Below are 20,614 nucleotides of genomic sequence, written 5' to 3' on the forward strand. Positions count from 1 at the left end.
AGACTGGACTACTTGTCATCCCCTCACTCCAGTTTGCTTGCTCCCACCTGCCTGCAAGCCTTCATGCATACTCTCCATCACCTGTCTCCCCGACATTGCTTTTCATCCTTAGATGCCATTCCTCACCCAGGTTGGTCCAGGCGCCTCCTTGGGGCCCCCACAGCCTTCCATGTCCCTCCTTTTAGTGCTGGTCACTTGGTGTTGCCACCGCCTGTTTACTTCTCCACATCTCTAACCAGACTGGCACACAGCAGGTGCTCAAGAAATGTTTATTGAATAAATGATTGAATGAGAAGCCTGGACATGTGGGAGACGACTGTATGTGGGAGATGCCTGAAAGCAGAACCAGCCAGAGTAGAATCTGATATTTATTCGTAAGGAGACAGCCTAGCCAAGCACGTTTCACGTGTTCTGACACCTCCTGAGACGGCTCCTCTTGGCAGCTTATCCAAGGTGCAGTGGAAACTTCCGGGTAGACCCCATCCAGCTGCCCAGCACAGATGCTGCCTTCATGCCAAAGAGATTTGGGTCTCAGGACCGCATTTTGGAAAAGTGAATGCTCCTAATTTGCATCTTCTATGATGAAACCATCCGCATGGCCTTCACTATGGACAGTGCGTGTGCACACGTGTGTGTGCGCGTGTGCGTGTGTCTTTATTCTAAGTGACTCAGGACTGGTTTTCAGAATGAATTGGGACTTTATTGGCCTCTCCTAGTGATTCTTCTCGGCCTAGGATGGTTATTCCTCTCCGTTGGCCATTGTCTACCCTTCTCCACCCTGCTCTTGCCCCGGAGGCTGAAAGCTATGGCTCTATTGCCAGCTCCCTTGCCTTCTGGCTTCTTCTGGGTTTGACCAATAGCAGGAGCTGGGAGGGTGGAGGAGAGCGATGTCGGGGATGTATTCTCCCTGCTACCTGCTGCTCTGTCTGCAGCTGGGTTTCTCTACCAAAGGTCTAGCGCAGATCTAGTGGCTCTTCCAAGGTTCAGCTCTTTCTGGGGGAGAGAGGGGTTTCACCCTTTCCTGGGGCTCCCTTAGCCCTGCCCACATCTCCACAAATAGTCCTTCACCTAACTCTTCCATCAGCCTTCTGAGGTGCCTCTGTACCTGCTGGCCCTGGCTGATATGCCACCCACCACGAATAACCCTGCACTCACTCCCAGAACTCCATCACGGCGCTGGTCAGGTTGGTGGTGTTCGCAATGCTGTAGTTGGAGAAGCAGCGGTCTGTGTTCCAGTGGTTGTCACAATGTTTCCATGGCAGTGTCTGCAGAGACACAGTGACACAGACAAACCCTGTTGAGCCACAGGCGTTGGCAACAGTGATCCTAGCACACCCTTTCCAGCCTTACGGTCCCCTGAGCCTCCTCACAGCCGTTTTCTCACCTCCCCTTCCCAACAGCTCCCAAATGCAAGTCCTACCGTGAGCCCCATTTTAGAGATCAGGGAGGGGCAGCAACTTACTCAAGATCACACAGCACCTAAGTGTCACTGCTGACATCTGAGCCTCAAGCTTTTCACTCAGAAAAATGAGCTTTCCAAACTGCACCATAAGGTTTTGTGTGTCCATCCAGGACCACTTCCAAGTTATGCGACTTTGAGTCGGTGCACATTGATACTGACAGTGATTACTTACCGTGCTTGTACTTCTCCAGGCACAGACCTAAGCACTGCACACACTTTTACTCTGCAATTCTCACAACTATAGGAGGGCACTGAGGCTCAGAGAGGTTAAGTCTCATCCCCAAAGTTGCACAGCTGGTATATAGTAGGGTCAGGGTTTGAACCTGGGTTCATAGAAAATGGGCTAACAATACCCATCTTAGAGGGTTAGATGTTAGCCCACAAAGCGCCTGGCCCAGCACAGGGGCTCAGGTCATGGGGCTATGATTGTGGGGAGACAAGGGCTGCTGAAGACCCCCTCACCCCCTGCCACTGAGGAACGGCTCTGTCAGCAGAATTGTGGTCCTACTGGATGGAGGGTGGACTCTGGGTCTGGCTTTCTGGAGGAGCGGGGGAGGGCCACTCACCGTGGTGAAGGAATTGTACAGGTAGTAGATAGCCCAGGAGATGATGACGATGTAGTAGATGTTCAGCCAGAAGGACAGCACAGCCGCGGCAAGGCCCACTCCTGGGAGGGAACACACCCTCATGATACGCGTTTAATAACCACAACTGCCCCAGTGCACGTCACTGTTACCATTTCCCACAACGTCTGCAATCCCACTCGACCTTGGAGAGAGGCAGGAACTTGGCTAAGGTCACATGCATCTGGCAAGTGAGGGAGCCAGGCCTGGTATCTGGGGCCCCCACGCAGACTGGCTGAAGGTGGGGCTGGGGCTGGGCCTGCAGGAAAGCATGGTCCTCCGTGTGTTCACCGGAGTATCTGTCAGCACTGAGCAAGGGAGCCAATAAAGTCGCACCCAGCACGTGCCAGGGAAATGAGCCCCCAGAACAGGGCAGGCAGATGTGAATATGGGGCCTCCAGACTGGGTCCTCCTCTCTACCTCGCCCTAGGTTTTGGCCAGCGTGGTCATCTGTCACCTGGCCCCTTAATGGCTCCTCCCTGCTCAGACGTGGCTGAGCAGCTCCCTCTGTCCAGAGGGGTCCAGCATATTGGGAAGGTCCTGGCTTTGCCACCATCCCGTGGGCAAGATCATCGCCGCGACCCACGGCCCCCCTCTGCACACTTACCTTTGAACATGGGGGCCAGCTTCCACACCCCCAGGCCCCCGATGGATGTGTACTGGCCTAGGGAGCATTCCAGCAGGAAGAGTGGGACCCCCGCAAAGATGAGCGTCAGGAAGTAGGGGATCAGGAAGGCCCCTGCGGGGTCGAGAGGAGAGATGCTCGTGGCCTACGGCTTTGGAGAAGCCCCGGGCGGAGGGAGCATCACACGGGGCATTCTGGGGTCTCTGCCATGATTTCCGTACACTCTGCCTCAAAAGCAGCACCCACAGCCAAAGCCCAAGGACGTTCCTGCTCAAAACACAGGACCCGCACTTTGCAAATGAAGAGGTGAACGTTTAGGTCACTGACAGAGGACATCACCCTTTCAGAACCCTTTGGTCAAAGGACTAGGAACAGGAAGTGGGGCCTGACACTCCTTCTGGAGTCTTTAGGGGACCCATTCCACTAAGGCCGCCCCAGGAAAGGTCTAAGTGGGACATTTCTGTGGGGTCCAGGCCCAGCGGGAAGGTGGCCAGGCCAGCACCTACCGCCGCCGTTTTTTCCGCAGAGATAGGGGAATCTCCAGACGTTGCCCAGGCCAATTGCATAGCCCACGCAGGACATGAGGAAGTCGAAACGGCCCTTCCATGTGTCCCGGTCCGGCAGGTCCGCCGCCTTCTTCTGCACTTTGACCACCAGGGTTTTGGGCTTGTCACTGCCCATGGGAATCTCGCTAACCTCCGTGGAGATCTGTCCATCAGCCACCTTGCTGCCATCAGTCGCCATGTCTCGGAGTTTGGACGCAGGGGTCCTGGCAGGTGGACGTGCGATGTCGGCCCCGGTCCACGTGGACAGCAGTTTTGCGGTTCAAGGTCAACCTAGAACAGAAGGCTGGTGGTGACAAGCAATGAAGGGGGGCAAGATTATGGAGCTGCCCCAAAATAACAAAATCAAAGTAACTCACAAAGGAACCAGGGCTCTAAGAAAGCTCTCCCACAAACCCTGTTCCTTCCACCAGGCTCTGCTCCCAGAGGAAGGGGGGTGCCATTTGTTTCCAAAGACAACATGTGCGGGTGTGGTCTGCTGTCTCCTGGACTAGCTTCAACTCTGGTCATCTGTGTCATGTGCCCTCTTATGTGTCACGCTCAGAGAAGAAAGCCAAGGCGACCAAACTGCCAAAGAGAAATACTAAATGCTCCTCCTCTTTGCCTCCCTGGACGCAATCAGGTTTTCATTTCCTGATGCTGTGACAGGGTAAAGCAATGGCGGATCTGAATGTGGAGCTGAGCAGGGAGGTGTCCTGGCTGCAGGTGGTAGGTGAAGGTGGTATATGAGCACAAACACTGACCATGATCAAAGCCCTCTTTACCACTTTCAAGCTGTGTGACTTCGGGTAAACTTCTTAACCTCTCTGAGCCCCATTCTCCCTATCTTGTAAACTGAGGATGATAATAGTACGTCCCTCATCGGGTTGTCGTTCTTCACTTATTTATGGAGACACACGGTGCCTGGAAAACAATGAGAACTTGTGGCTATTTCATCAGCAGTTCCCAAGCCTGGCTGTGTTCCCAGGTCATTTGGAAAGCTCTATAAAGACACATTCCCAGCTCCCAGCAAAGATGAGCTCCAAATCTATACTTCTAACAAATTCCTTAAAGGAGATTCTTTTTTTAAAAAATATTTTTTTTTATTGATTTCAGAGAGGAAGGGAGAGGGAGAGACAGAAACATCAACGATGAGAGAGAATCATTGATTGGCTGCCTTCTGCATGCCCCGCACTGGGGATCACCCAGAAACCCAGGCATGTGCCCTGACTGGTCATATGACCTCCTGGTTCATAGATTGATGCTCAACCAGTGAGCCATGCTGGCTGAGCAAGAGATTCTTATGCTGGGAGCCCAGCCCCAGCCCTCAGGTGAGGAAGGACCACTGGCTAGATCCGCTCTGACGCTGGGTCATTTCCAGACATTTTATGTACCCTGAACCCCTCTCACCTCCAGTTCCCGAGAAAGTGAGTAGAGGACAGTGTGTGACACTGGATTCAGTCCAGTCTTGGGTTTAAATCTCTCTTACCAGCTGAATGGCCCTAAGTTGCTCTAGGCTCAGTTTCCCCATCTATAAAATGGGGGTAATGCTATCTGACTTGTAGAATTGTGGCAAAAATGAGCTTTCATGGCTTGTAAGAGTGCTTTTCACCTGACTGGTTTGAAAAGGGTTATGATGTTACCTGATTTTCTGTGGCAGGTCAGCTCCAGAGCGGCTCCCTCTGCAACTCCTGGGAGAGAGCCTGCAAAGCAGAAGAGAGGAGGGGCCATGACTGACAGCGACACTGATGAGCAGCCCTGGGCAGAGAACTGCAGGGGTGCAAGAAGCCTGCTAGCGGCTGGACTGTGTACGAGCCCCTTGGAGCCACCCAGCTGGGGTGACCTCGGCGAGTCCATGCAGCATGGCTGGCCCATGAGGCCCTGGGAACATGCAGGAGTAGGGCCTGCTGCCCTTGGGCCAGCTGTGAGAATGGGCATGAGGGCACTGTGAGGAAGGTGTTCCATAATTTTATCAGAAACAAAAGATACACCACGGAGGGGCTGCAGCTACTCAGGGTTCCACTGGGAGCCAATGAAGGCAGCTGGTATTTCTCTCCACCCTCCACCCACCCTTGGAGTTGGATGTTGTGGTGAAAACCATGTGTAACATGAGAGAGAGCCCCTTGCTTTGTGGAATAGAAAACCAGGTTTCAAAACAACTTATTGAGTATGTATGTACCTTACTATTTTTATCTCCCCTCCAAATCTGTTTGTTAAAAAACACCCCCCCCCAAAAAAAAAACCACTAAAAGATTTACCCTAATATGTTCCTAGTGATTAGTTTATAAGTGGTTTTTGCTTTCTTTTTTTTTGCAGGCTTCTGGATTTCTAGAATTATTTTTAAAATTCTACAAAAATTTATAAATAGCCCTGGGCAGCATGGCTCAGTGGTTGGAGCGTCAATCTGTGTACCAAAGGGTCATGGGTTCGATTCCTGGTCAAGGACACATACCTGGGTTCCAGTTGGGAGGTGTGCCAGAGCAACCAGCCCGTGTTTCTCTCATATCGATATTTCTCTCTCTCCTCCCCCATCCTCCCTCCATTCCACTCGCTCTGAAAAAGCAATGGAAAAAATACCCCTGGATAAGGATTAACTAACTAACTAAATATTTACAAAAAGAATAAATTTCTGTGAAATTTTTTTAAATTAATAAAAGCACACAGAATAAACTTATGGAACCCTAAGCGCAAATAGGAACACATGAAGCACTGGTTTGTGGACTCTCAGATGCAGGAGCCAAAGCAATGTGTGGCACATGCCCCAGTGGTTTCCCCCCTCGCTCTGCCCTGCTGGGGTCCCAGGTTTGCTGTGCACTCGCCTTCCGGCCCCTGGCATGCAGTCCCCATTACCAAACACCAGTTTCTTCCTAGAGTTCGCGCAGAACCAGACCACCTTCGGACAATCCAAGCTTGACCGCCAACCCTGCTTCGTGTTCTCAAGGATGACCCACAGTTTGTCTCGATGCCCATCTAGGTCCTGGCCTGGGCATGGCACCATCAGAAGGAACCCTAGACTCAGGTAGGGTGACCGCCTGGCGTCAGGAGTGGCAGGAGGCGGGCGAGTCTGTGGTCTACCATAGAGTCTTGGGACATTCAGGGGAGAGAGCAGCCTCAGGAAAGTGGGGTGAGCCATCAACTCTGAAAACAGGGATATCCTTAACTGCCCCCAGGATCTACCCTTGTGCGCTCCAGCCGCCATGTTTAAAATGATCCCTTCACCTTGGACCAGGGCTGATCACCTGACCCTGGCTAGCCAATCAAGGCTCCTTCCCTGGGACTTTGGCATGGGATGGAGAAAGGCCAGTCTCTCCAGCGGCTTGTTATCACTGAGGCAGCCCTCTTCTGACCACTTTGTACTCAGAGTAGCAGAGATAGTTGGTCTGAGGAGGAAAGAAAGCAGAGATCAAAGCTGGAGAGGGAATCTTGAAGGCTCGTGGTTCCAGGCTTTCTTAAGACTGGCTACGGTCCTGCTCTTGGAGTTTACAAAACAATCCACAGTCATAAAATAGATTCCCCATTTCTTATTACACTAGAGGCCCAGTGCATGGATTCGTGCACTGGTGGGGTCCCTCGGCCTGGCCTGCGGGGATTGGGCCAAAACTGGCTCTCCAACATCCCCCAAGGAGTCCTGGATTGCGAGAGGGCAGTCCTCAGGCGACACACCCCAGAACTGCCGCTACCAAGTGACTGCAGCTCGGCACCTCCTGCATTGAGCGTCTGCCCCCTGGTGGTCAGTGCGCATCATAGTTATTGGCCAGTTGGCCAGTCATCTGGTAGGCTGGTCACTTAGGCTTTTATATATCTAGATTGGGTTCACGGGATTTCTGTTACAATCCCAAATCTTTGTCTACTACCTCTCACCACTTGACCAAGTCCTCAGGAATGCCTATGGCCTGTGGGAACAACTTCTGGACTAAATATTGGATTTACTTGTTGTTATCATGGAGACTCAAACCAAACCCCAAAATTTACTGGACCACCTGACACCATTCAGGGGGGAGAAAGAGAGAGAGAGAGAGAGAGAGAGAGAGAGAGAGAGAGAGAGAGAGAGAGGGAGAGAGAAAGAGAGAGAGAGAGAGAGAGAGAGAGAGAGAGAGAGAGAGAGAGAGAGAAGGTGAGCCAGGTGAGCTCTGATTCACCCCCTGCAAGCAGGCAAAACAGCATGACATGTTTAAGAGGGTGAAATGTAGAGTGTATGTCCTTTGAAGAAACCATTCAATATGAACGCAAAGGAAGGAGGGAGGAGAGTTCAGTTCATCAGGAAGTTTATGCCATCGTCTTCTCCGTGAGCAGAGCACCTCCCTGTGCCAAGCCTGGAGGGATCAGAAGGTGGTGGCTGCTCTGAAGAACTCACCATGAGGAAGTCATACGTTTGATCTCCAGAATAATAGAAAAGTATATTCAAATTTAGCCACATGCCTATGATGCCCTATGAAGGGCCACATAAGCATATGTGGAGTTTTCCTTTTAGAACGCATGCAATATATGAAGAAGATCAAAGACATAAAGCCACAAATGAATATAACTGATGCTTCTTTGAGGATTCAGATTGAGAAGACCCTTTGACTTGCAGGACAGTGAGACTACCCCATTGCTATCAGACCTCAGCTCTAACACTACACTTACTAGCGATGGGTGAGTTACTTCCCCAGCTCAATCCTCATCTGTAAAGTGCGGGGATAATAGCAACACTTCTCTCATAGGTTCATGATGAAGACTAAATGAGAGCATGCATATAAAGCGTGTGAAAGAATGCCTGGCTCAGAGTGAGGTATTATGAATCTCCATTATCATCACTGTCATTGTTACCATCTATGAATGGATTGTGATCTTAATCTGGTATTCACAGCTTCCTGGAAGCTACGATAGTGATGATGATGATGATGATGATGATGATGATGATGATGATGATAGCTAACATATACTGAGGCTTCATTATTCAGGCCCTTCAGCATCTTTCAGCATTTTCAAAAGCCAGCCAGAAACCATCCTTTTAGTTGCCATGGGGAATACTAGCTAATAAAAATGTCAAGTCATTTGCTTTGGCACTTTTGATACCAATTCGAGGTAGTCTAGCTGATCACTTTGGGCCAGTCAGAACCTGGGAATGGTACATTGGTGTGTTTGGTTAAAATAATGAAAAAGAATTATTTTTTAATAAATAAAGTCTGGTGGGGGGGGGGGGGGACACGCAAACATCTAGTAGCTGGGAGGACAAGGCTAAAGAGACCCCTGTCCGTGAAATAGCCTGGGACCCAGTGCTTACATAACGCCGTTCCAGGAGCTGCTTTGTTCACGCACTCCAGGGGGATAGCGGGGATTTTAACTCCTGACACCAGCTGGTTAAACTGTCCCTCCCCTCATGAAAAACAGCACGCAGAAAGCACAGGCATGTGCAAATTCACAGCAAGGGAACCTGGCTGTCTTTCTAGAAAATTAATGACCTCTGAAGCAGAACTAACCCTTACCACTGTTACCTCCCCTTTCCTGAAACAGGCTCCTGTGCTTCGCAGGTGTCTGAGGATGGCCTGTGGGTCTGCTGCGTTGAGACCAGGGGCCTCCCTGCTCCTGAGTGCCAGTCTGCCGCCGTCTTTACCTGCTGACCGAGTGGGCGGAAGGAATGCCTCTCACCAGCTCATGATGTAGGGGGCATTCTCTCAAGGCCACCTTCCAGAATCTTCCAGTTCTCCCTCATCAGGTGAACAAGAACCTAGGTCCACGATCCTCCAGCTCCTTAATTTTCCCTCATTAACTGAATTCCACCAAAGCAATGTTCAAATGGGCACTGTTAATGTGAGACCACAAGCAACAAGTCCTCTGTATTCTACTCGTTCACTCCTTGATTTATACAAATATTTAGTGAGTACGTGCTATATGCTGGAATGGCAATGGAACAATTGTTTCAAGCATTTTGTACACTGAACTACACCCTGGTGCCCAGAGTTTGAATCAGTGAACTAACAGGGGCCAGTAGAAAGACGCAGTTTTGAAAATACTTACTGAGGGCTTAATGTGTACATGGAGCTGAGCTGGACAGTCAAGTTGCAAGGATTAATACGATGAGGTCCCTGACCTTGACAAGGTCATAGCCTAGAAAGAAAAATGTCTCTGCCTATAGCTAATCACAATCATAAATACTACAAGAATGTATGAATAAGACACGGTAGGCCTAGAATGAATGAGTTAATTCAACCAGAGAAGGTATCTATCCCAGATGAGGGAACATTTGAGCTGGGTTTTAAAGGTTGAATAGGTGTTCATCAGGCTCAAAAAGAGGGAAGGGCATCCCAAATAGAGGGTAATGCAGGAACAAAAGTAAGGAGGTTTGAAGCTTGGAAGATCAATTTGTGAAGGACCTTGAAAGCCAGACTAAGGAACTTAGGGACTAATTGCAAGGATGGGACAGGGGTGATAATGTGATCAGATTTGTAAAGAAAACAACTCATTCAGGGGGACTTTGGGAAGGAGTTAAAGAAAGAGCCTCGAGGCTGGGAGGCGGTAAAAATGTTCCCATGATGCCCTATCCTTCCTCAATGTGCTCTCTGTGACCAAGTCCTAAAGCCATTGATAAAAACGGGCCAGACCAAACAAGAAGAACACTTCCGCCAATCCCTGGGTAAGGAGATGCCTTGTAAGAAAAAGAAAACACATGGAGTTTGGAAGCTCTACATCAGAAGTGGCAAATATGGGTCAAAATTCGCCCTTGGGCTTGTTTTATTTGGCCTGAACAAGATCTTCTTTCAGTTTGAATTAGGAGCCAGAAATCGGACTCTCTGAGATACAGCGTTTCAAACAGAGAGACAGCCAGTGCAAAGGCCCCAAGGCAGGAATAAGCCTGGCATGTCTGAGAGACAGCATGGAGGCCAGGGTGGCCACAGTCTAATGCAGCAAGGAACGGAGCTGGTCAGAGGCGGGCAGGGGCCAGATCACGTAAGGTCTCAGAGACCCTGGCAAGGGGTTCAGATCTTACTCTAAACAGGATGGGAGAAAGTGGAGGGTTTAAGCAGTGGGGGGTGATCTGACTTTGGCTTGTGAGTCTCACTCTGGCTGCCCAGAAGAGGCTGCAGAGAGGCAAGGGTGGGAGCAGGGAGGCTCACGAACAGGCCCAGAGACCAGGCAAGAGATGCTGGTGACTGACATGTGGCAGCTAGGGCAAAGGTGGTAAGGAGTGGCACTGGGATCTATTTTGGAGGTGGGGCCTGCAGGCCTTGCTGGTGGATTGGCAGTCAACAGCCCAGCCCTGGGCCAGATGGCAGGCTAGGGGGAGGGGAATGTGTGGCAGCCAGTTGGACAATCCGCCTCTGTCCCATTGCTGGAGAGGGACAGGAGGCTGCGTAGGGTGGGGACTTAGGCAGAGGCCAAACGGCCAAGGCCAGAGTCTCAGGGCGGCTATTGTCCGGGGCCAGGACTGGGCCCAGAATCCACGGAGCTAGTGGAGTGCCATGCAGAGCCAGGGAGGCTGGAGAGCAGTGGCCTGGGCGTAGGGCCCCCGCTCCCTCCCAGGACGCAGTGCGCATTCCTGCTTCGTTTTGCTCCCGTTCTGTTCTGTAATTATAGAAATTAACAGCGATTCGCTTCAGACTGCAATCATTCTACTCGCTTTTCTTTCTTTCTGAAACTGCGGTTCAGGAAAAAAAATTAATATTGGGTTTGGCTTCACTCCAAGAGGAAACAGAATGAAGTTTATTCTCTGCTTTAGGGGGAAATGCTAGGCTTAATCAATTGGAGAAGACGTTATCGAGCATCTGTTGTGCACCCAGACCCATGCCAGCTCCTATCAAGGGAGAGGAGCCAGCCTTTATCGAGTACCTATTGTGGCCAGGCATTCCACAGGTTCTGTAACGTCCACTCCTCATTCCATCTTTGTAAGCTGAAAGCGAAGTCACCCTTTTGACAGATGAGGAAGTTGAGGTTGGCCAGCCTGGGGCTATTAAGTCTCAAACTGCTTAGTAATTCGGGGCCTTGTTACTCAATGTGTGGTTCTCTGAGGGGCAGTATTGGCATCACCAAGGCGCCTGCTGGAAATGCAGAATTTTGCTCCCCCCGCCCCCCTCCAGACCAGGGCATCAGAAGTTGCATTTTAACCAGATCCCAGGGATCCGGTGCACATGGCAGCTGCAGAAGCTGTAGGGTAGGGATGACCCTGACTATTTGACAAAGCTTGACTCAGGGGCTAGATATTTACCTTGCTTGAGTCTCAGTTTCCTCATCTGTAAATATGAACCCGTATACTTCCACAGGAATGTTGTGAAACTCTGAAGTGAGATGGTGCATGGAAAGAAGGGGGAAAGCAGAGGGCCTGAGGCACAGGAAGTGCTCAATCAATAGCAGCTTAGAGTGTTACTCAGAGACCAAAAAAAAAAAAAAATGGCCACGGACGTGCTTTGTCACAGAAAATGTTGTAAGAAGGTGAGGACCAATTCATGGCTGATGATCAGGTGCAGGAGGTTAGAGGGAGGTGGCGATTGTGCAGGTGGATGGCAGGTGCTGCGGGCAGCCTTTGTCATGCAATGCTCCCAAGGTCAGCAAAAGCTCCCTGGAAAAGGTGCTCTGATGGAGAAGGGGCAGCTGGACAGGGTCTCCAAGGCCTCAGGCCTCAGGCTTGAGCACAGTCTGATGGTAAGGAGTCAATCTTTGTCAGAGTGCAAGCTGCAAGCAAAACGGACAGGTGCAGGCCTAGATGGTAGGCTCTCATCCTTGGGCCCTCAACCGGTAGGAATTATGAGGCCTCCTGTCTGGCCCATGCCACACCTGTACACCTGGTCTGCACCAGCAGTGTACAAATGAAGAAAAAGGCTCAGACAGGGCTGGGGGCTGGCTCAAGGTCACACAGCACGTAAGTGGTACGATCCTTACAATCCTTCACCACCCCAACTCTTGGCCCATCAAGCTTACTCAAGAGATGAAGGAAAGCAGTTTCACATCTTGGTGCAAACCCTTCAGCTGCCTCAACATACCTGAGTTAATTTGTAGACCCGGATACATTTCTCAAAAGCATTTATTGAATGCCTACTCTTCACAACATCCCAGTGTGACTTTCAAGTAAGTTACTTGTTTTCTCTAGTGTTTGTTTCCTCATCGGGAAATGGGGCCAATATTGACCACTTCACACAGTGGGAGGACTGGAATTTAATTTTCTAGCACTGTGCCCAGCAAGTGCTAAATACAACAAAGCTAAAAAGATTAGTCCTATTTTGCAATTGATGGTTCTGATGCTCAGAGAGGTCAGATGAGCTGCCCAAGGTTAAACAGGGTTTAACCCTGGCCCTCTGAATCACGGTCCAGTGGTATCTGCTCACCCAGCAGGTGCCTCCCAGGCACTGGCCTGTGTGAAATTCTCTGAAGCCTTTAGATGTGGCCCGATGACCTACCTGAGCCTGCCAGCTGGGTTCTGGATGGGGAGAGATGTGACTACATGGAGATGAGTTCACCTGGCATCACAGCCCTATGACAGTCGAGAAAACGGAGATTCCCATCCTTCCCCTCTGCTTGCCGCCTCTGTGAGCCTGGAAGTCTGGTTTTCTGGGCGCCTCCAAAACCAGAATGGAGGAGGAGGCTACAGGATACCCTACACCAACAACCAGAGTGACACAAATTAGCTTTGTAACTGCTGAAAGCTTAACGGAGCCATCCAAAGGTTAAATGAACCCCAGGAGCCATCGTTCTTTCTTTGTGGTTGCATACCAAACGAAAACTAAAACTAAACAAAATCCCCAACTTTTCATTAACAAAGAGGAGAAGAAAGGGAGAGCTCAGAGTGTAGGAAGGAAGTGAGCTGGACACTTACTAGCAGGGCCTCTAAATGTCTTATGTCTATTAACTTGCTATTACCCACCCCTATTTTACTTATGGATAAACTAAGGCGCGGAAAGGGAAACTGGCTTGCCAAAGGTCTCCCAGCTAGGAACCAGGAGGGTTAGACTTGAACCCAGCAGCTGGGCTCCTGTGCCCATGCTCTTATCCACTCTATTCTGCTGTCTCTAGTGGGCGGGGGAGGGGTGGAAGCCGAGAGGTCACATGGGATCCAGGCTGAGCAGCTCTCACCAGGCCCCTGAGGCTGGGGGCTCTAATTAGAGTCTCCCAGGAGGCAGCCAGCTCCAAGGGGTGGCAATCCCCTCTGGGAGGCCCAGCTTTGCTCCAACCGCAAACATTGCCTGCACTTGCAGCAGCCCAGAGGTGTGGCCTTAGGACCCATCTGCAGGGAGAGGGCCTTTCCGGGGACTGATGGGAAAGGAGAAAGCGCAGACACAGTTTGAATTCCTCGATCCATGCTTAAACTAGCTGTGTGATCTTGAGCCAGTCCCTTTCCCTCTCTGTGTCTTGGTTTCCTCCCATGTGCAAGGAGAAGAGTTGGACTTTGACTTCTAGTGCCGTCTTCTGACTTCCAACCTCATTCTCATCTCATCCTGCTTGTCTCGCTCACACAATCAGTGGTTTGCAAACATCTGTTCAGGCTCTTAATTGTCTGCAATGTCTGACTGAGCACCTTGCTTTGTCATGGCAATTTTCAGTCCAATCCAATTCGCATCAACTGTGCACCTCCAGGGAGCCAGGGCCCACGCTGGGTGCAGGGAGATATGAGCTCTCAGGACAGCTGGGAGATGGGCCATGAAACCAACGTCCACATGGTAAGTTCTGCAGCCCTAAGAAGGAGGGCTGGCACCCTGTCAAGGGGGCATGAGTTTAGGCAAACACCTGGAAGAGGATAGCATTGGGCTGGTGGAAAGGGAACAGAAGAGAGACATCTACACTAATAAAAGAGTAAGATACAAATTGACCATACCTTCATGATGCCCACCAGCCAATCAGGAGTGAGTATGCAAATTAACCCAAAAAAGATGGTGGGTTAACTTGCATAGGCAGGCACCAATCGGCCGGGGGGCGGGGAGGGTGTTCTGCACTGTCCCAGCTGCTCCAGGCCTCTGGGCAGCATGGGAAGGTGAAAAGGCGGCTCCAGGCTGGAGCGAAAAGGCGGCTCCAGCCTGAGGGAAGGTGGTGCCAGCAGCCAGGGGAAGGAAGGCCCATTCTTGCACGAATCTTCATGCATCGGGCTTCTAGTATTTTTATAATCACAGCTACCGAAGCAGGACTGGAATCCTTGACTAACTGCTTCTGGTCCATTCCAGGCAGAGAGAACAGGGCAAAATGCATCCTGTAATTTGAGATGGTGAGGTGCCTGGCTTAAATCTGGGGTGACTTAGGGATCATGGCTGGGGAGATGGCCAGTAGCAGTAAAAGGCTTTGTATGCAGGAAAGGGGGCGGGTGCTGTATCCTGTAATAGAACAATGATCATACGGGTCATTTATTAAGTGATTATTATGTGTAGTGCATCCATGGTTGATCACATTTAACTCTCACAAAACTCCACTGCACAGATGTGGAAAATGGGGCTCAAGAAATAAAGCAATTTGCCCAAGTTCCAGGTTCAGGAGGCAGCAGCTTGATTCCAAAGCCCATGCTTCTATTGCCCCTTCCCCGATGTGAGTATTGGGGGAGCCGGGGGCCACTGGAACCTTGTAGGTGGGGAGATTTCCTTGGATGGTGAGTTGGCAAGAGCCTGGCAACTGTGTGGGTAAGTGGGAGGGAGTGGGAGCATAGGGCCTGAGCTGGGACCATGGTGGGGCAATGGGGAAGGCCTGGTCACTCTATACAACTTGGCTTCTCTCCTGACTCATAGCTAATCCTCCTGTCCTATCTCCCCACCTACACGGTCTCCTCTGTACGAATAGCACCTGGGTCTTCAACTGCTTCTGCTTCCCCCAGCAGCTCAGTGCGAGACACAAACATGCTCTCCTGAATGGCCTCTCTGGGCCAGCGACGTTGTTATTACGAGTCCTCAAGAAATGGCTGTCCTGGAGAAGGAGGCACCATCTCTGAAGCAGTGCTGGGCTGGCAAGTGTTGAATGAGGAGCTCTCATGAAGGCAAACAAAAGGCCGGATTTGGGATGGCTGCTGACTTCTCTGGTGTGAATGCTCCCTCCACAGACCGGTTCCAGGTACCACCTCAAGGTCACAGGATTGTGAGGAGATGCCCACACTCTGCGAGTGGGCTCTTGATTGATTCCCTTGAGAGCTCCAGATACCAGCTCCTGGGCTGGCACCAGCGTAGACGTCACAGCTCTTGTGGGGGTGCAGCTGGAGGGAGGGGATCAGAGCCCTTAAGTGGATGCTGAGGAGTGGGTAGGGATGGGAAAGAGTAAAGGTGTGAAGGAGGAGGGGGAAAAAAGAGTGTGAAGACAGAGAAAAGAGAGAAAGACAGTAGCGGTGAAAGGGGAACGGGCACAGGAGGAACAGGGTCCTCTGTGATCTCAGTGAACCTTTGGGAGACCCCCAGGAGGGAGGGAGTCTACATTTAGCAATAAGAAACCTGTGGTTGGAAGAGCCCAAGGTCACAAGTAGTTGAGGAGCTGAAACTGAAAGCCAGGCTGAAGGGCCTCCCCACTGACTTCCTTCAGTTGGTTCTAGGGGGACTTCAGGGGGCCGCCCACCAGTCTCGGCCTTCCAAGGAGGGCCCGAGGCACTAAGTGAGAACATTCCCTGAGCCAGGCACAATGGGAGCCGTAGGTTCTCAGCCTCCGGGCCCTCACGGTCCTGTTCCAGGTTGCTTCTTTCTTCCCACCTTCCTTTGGCCTGTGTGGGGAATTCTTGAGCATTTCCATCCTAGGGGATGCCTCTGAAAAGGCCCTTGGCTCAACAGGCCAGAAAGGATTAATTCAGATCAGAAAATAAAAATGACCTGATGACCACCAGGCAATTTTTGCCTTTTACGAAACACTTGTAAGAAAACCAGGGGGTTAAATAACAGTTCTCTCTCGTTCAGGATATTGAAAGGCTCTGAAGGGCATTGGGATAAAAGGCCCATTAAGATCTCAGATTTGGGAAAAAGAAAAAACGTAATGCTGCAGGGTCTGGCTGAACTAAACTGCGATCTCTAGTAAATCACACACAGACACACAGCCCCCGGGGAAAGCGGACTCCGTGCCCCAGATGGCCCTTCGATGATGGTGGCCCTTCACCTCTCCACAGCTCCTCGCCGAGCGTCCACACCTGGACTCCATTTCCTCCTCTCAACAACTCGGCCGGTGTTATCAGCCCCATTCTAGAGGTGAACACCCTGAAGCCCCAAAAGATAAGCTGTCGGGACCAAGATCACACAAAGTCACAGTAGGAACCACCAGGGATCTCAAACTAGTGGCCTTCGGGCCCCGTGGGTCCCGCATGTGTGTTTGGTTGAGTGGCATCAGCCTAGAATTTTAAATTTTGAATTTTCATGCTTTGTGGGTACGTGTTTTCCAGTTTACTGCAAGTCCCACCATGCCTGTCATCCTGTCCCTGACCTCTTCACTCATTTCTCTGACCTGCCTGGCCCTCAGTGGTCGTTGAGTTTGCAGTCTTAATACACACGGCGCAATCTAGCCACTCCAGAGCGCTAAGTGGTAGAAGAAGGACCAGGTTAGTGTGGACCCTTCCCTAGGGGATACGCAAAAATCTTGGTGGGGGGTGATGTTTTCAAAATCACACTCAGTATCATAATTTTATATTTGGGCAACAACACACCCTACTGTTATCTTAATGTAAACTCCGTTGGATTAAAAAAAAAAAGTGGAGAGAACTGCTTTAGGATCGTTTGCAAGAATAAAGAGGGCATGTATTTTCAGTCGATTAAGGGTCAGATTCCAGGGTCTCAATTATTTCCCAAAAGAGAAAGCTGATTTTCTTTTTAAAAGACTTGAATGGATGCTCACTTCAGCCAATGCATCTGTTCTTGCTTCATTCACTTAGCTTTCCAACAGAATCTTTATAGTATGAATCCCTCCTTTGTAAAGTGAAACATCCCACGTAGCATGAATAAACTACCCATTTGGGAAAATGGGATTTTTACGGAGCAAATATTCTTAAGTTCCGTGCACAATAAACAAATTCAAGGGGTATTCAGAGTCTTATTTGTCATGAGTCATGCCAGGGGCAGGCAGAACAAGGCAGTGGTTAAAGGCACTGGCCTGAGGGAAAGAAAACATGGTTTTGAGTCTCAGCCCAGGTGCTGTGTGACTGAAGGCTGGTCGCCAACCTCTCTGAGACAAAGGTGATAATATCTACTTTAGGGCGGCTGTGAGGATTAAATGGGAGAATACGTAATGGTTAGTAGAGGGCCTGGTACATAGTCAATGCTTGGGACCTGGCAGATATTATAAGTCACCTGATTAGGTCTAGTATTATTTGTTTTTTTATGGCTGTGGGAAAAAGTCCTGGTTAGAATGTCATCATTATCTTAACCTATAAGGCAATCAATGCAAGGGAATGGTGGGAGCTACTGGGAGATGCTGACCAAAGCAAATTCTCAGAGCAAATTGTTCATTAAACGTAATTCCCAAAGTGGACATGTGTACCTATTCTGTAATTAGCACATCCATTCAAATCCTGGTTAAATGTCAACTGTCTTCTTTGTCCCCCGACCCCTCGCCTGCCTGCACCGGATGAACCCATCGGAATCCGAGGTGTCATCCAGCCCCAGGGTGGGCAGTGGGCCGATGGCCCTCCCTCTCCGGGAATACAGAAACAGGTTGCTATCTCTGGGGGTGGACTGGCCCAGACAGGTTTGTGGAAACAAGCAAAATGGTTGCTTTCCTCCAAGTAATCAGGACCCCAGCTCTCACTGAAACAGCCAAATGCTTGAGTCCAGCACCCTCTTTCTGCTTCCAAAATGGAATGGGGTTGTCTGCCAGCTCGTATTACATCTGTGCCAGCATGCAAATGATGAACTTGGGGTTTCTCAGGGTGTTAACCCCGTGCTCTCCAATCCCTGATTAGGGAAGTAAATATTTGAGCCATTTGCGCAGGAGAGAGAAATGAAGAACGTGGATGAGAGTGTTTATTTTCCAAAGGGTTTGCAGCGTGGAGTCATTTAGATAACCAGCATAGAGAAAACCCAATCTCCCCTAGTGTGGCTTACACATAGGCTTTTAAGGACAGTGCATTTGTAGGGAGGTGCATCAATCATATTTTCCAAATGCAAAATATTTGTGCATATTTTTGGTGACGGGGAGCTGTTCATTCTGATATTCACCAGCCTGGGATGAAGAGCCTGCTCCTTATCATTCTTTTACTTACTTTAGCCATCTTCCAACCCCACAAATCAGAAGCAATGCACGGTTGACAGCAGACGAGCTGGACCCTTCTCCTAGCCTCTCCTCTCTGGGTAATAATAACAGCGACCAGTGATTGAGCTATGCCCAAACGTGGGGCTTGATGCTCTGCCTACCTTACCTTAGTTGGTCTCACAACAACCAACTTAGTTGGTCTGTTATTATCTCCATTTGGCAGATGAGGACACTGAGGCTCAGAGAGGTGAAGTGACTTGCCCAGGGTCACACAGCGAGGGAGTGGGAGGAAGGGCTTTTGACTTTGGCACCAAAGCTGAGGTTTGGCACTACCTGGCTGTACTGTTTCCCCCTTCCTCCTGTGCTGGAATTGTTGCTCCCGGCCCATCAGGTGTCCACGAGCACTCTCCTTAACAGCCTGAGCGAGGCCTGGGTGCTCTTACTGCAAGGCTCAGAGCTGTTCCCCTTCTGGGTCCTTACGCCACCCACCGCTCTCCCTGTCACAGTGTCCCTTTCCAGCCTTTCCCTCCCCAACCCCAGGCAGTAGTTTGGGGTTTCAATCCCAGCTGCACCTTTGGCCTGCTTGTGTGACCTGGGGGAAGAGCCACTTCACCTCTCTTCACCGCACTTTGTGCCTCCATGAAGGAGTGAAGGTGATGGGTCCCTTCCTGCCAAGGTCATAGGAAGGATGGAACTAGACAAAGCATGTTCCCTCACACCTGCCCCCAGCCCCACTCGCCCCGAGCATCCTTTATGGGGAATCTCAAATCCGAGACACAGTCCCCTCCGCTTTCTCGCTCGCTCCAGCAGCTCCCGAATCAGCATTCAACACACATCACTCTGCCTTGCACAACGCCATTATCTCCCGAGGACACAGGCTCCGTTGCCACAGCAACCAGAGTCCTTCCACCAACTCTATTTAATAATTTCTCAACAGTGGAGCTGGGCTGGCTTGGAGCAGGGGGAAGAGCACCGGGTTAGGGGTTAGAAGCCATGGGTCATGGTACCTGTGGGCCTAGGACTTCTCTCTGGGCCTCGGTTTACCCATCTAAAATGCAGAGGTGTCTGAAATGGGTGGGTTTTGTGGCTTTCTCTGGTCGAGAAAAACCTGAGAAATAGCTTTTGAGGTCCAGGAAGTGTGTGTGTGGGGGGGGAAGGGGGAGAGAACCAGAGCTACTGGAGAGGGGTTGTAGGTTTAGGGACATTTCAAGTCCACAAGAAGAACCAGCAGCTGCCTTTGGTGACTGCATTCTCTCCTTCTGCTGACGTGCCTCCGTAATGTCACTGTTCAGACGCTATGCAATCTCTGGTGACCCACCATGTTCAGGGCTGCAGCTGGTTAGGAGACATGGTTTTTCTTGCAGTCATCACAGCTCTCACTCTACCCAATTTGCAGATGTGCAAACCGAGGCTCAGAAAGGGTAAGGGGGTTGTCCATGGTTGCCTGGCCACCCAGGAAGGCCGGATTGGTGGTGCCTAGAGAAGAGAGTCAGTCTCCTACCCTGTCCCTCTGCCCCATTCAGTCCACGGCTGATCTTGTTCTGGCTCTCCCACCTGGGTGGCCTCTGGCTCTCACTTAAGTACCTACTATGTGTCCTCTACTATGCTGGCCACTGGAGACACAGAAACATAGCATTCCCACTCTGAGGAAATTTACGGCTTTGACGGGGAGTAGCTCTTTGAAGCAGAACCACCACCTGGTTTACCTGATTTACAGTAGGGCCTGGTACCCAGTAAGAGCTCAAAGTTTTATTTGGTCCAGTTGTTTGCCCACATCTGTTCCTGAAGGTAACTTGTCTAGATCCCGCCCCCCCCCCCAGAGGTCTCTAAGAAAATCTCCCGGAGTAGCCATTTGTGTCTCCAGCTCCAAGGAGCCGCTGCAGACTCTGTGCTGGGAACAAGGCTGACGTGAAGGAGGCTTTGTGACTCTTGTCTGGCTCCAAGGTCAGGGAGGAGGTGGTTCTGCCTTGGCCCGGGGTGATGGCACAGCTTAAAGGCACAGCCATGGTAGCCCAGCAGTGCTATTTAACTCTTCTGGGCTGGCATTCTCACTTAATACCCATGACATAATTAACAGTGCCACATCTGCTCTGTCATTACTGGCATTCACTGCCATTGGAGAAAGGGCTCTTAGCTTCCCCAGTCATTAGTCTCAGGAGGCTATTATGGGGGAAATGGAAGAGGAAGTGGGGTGTGCGGCCTCCCTTCCTCGCCTGGCCACCGGGAACAGCCCATCGTCCTATCCAGTCCAAACCTCTTGGCT

General features: G+C 50.7%; 1 protein-coding gene across 1 annotated transcript in view; it reads right to left on the minus strand.

Moving 5' to 3' along the window:
* SLC6A1 (solute carrier family 6 member 1) overlaps positions 1 to 20,614 on the minus strand; it is a gene marked incomplete at its 3' end in the record, with an annotated part of 41,176 nt that overhangs the window by 12,247 nt on the left and 8,315 nt on the right. Inside the window, exons 2-6 of the mRNA XM_079794618.1 lie at positions 4,896 to 4,955; positions 3,217 to 3,559; positions 2,693 to 2,824; positions 2,029 to 2,129; positions 1,156 to 1,265 (exon numbers count right to left, since the gene is read on the minus strand). Coding sequence (XP_079650744.1) covers positions 1,156 to 1,265; positions 2,029 to 2,129; positions 2,693 to 2,824; positions 3,217 to 3,454 — 581 coding nt within the window. The 5' untranslated portion in view covers positions 3,455 to 3,559; positions 4,896 to 4,955. The remainder of the gene's footprint in view (positions 1 to 1,155; positions 1,266 to 2,028; positions 2,130 to 2,692; positions 2,825 to 3,216; positions 3,560 to 4,895; positions 4,956 to 20,614) is intronic.

This window comes from Cnephaeus nilssonii (genome assembly GCF_951640355.1).
Source record: "Cnephaeus nilssonii genome assembly, chromosome: 17".
Lineage (NCBI taxonomy): Eukaryota > Metazoa > Chordata > Mammalia > Chiroptera > Vespertilionidae > Cnephaeus > Cnephaeus nilssonii.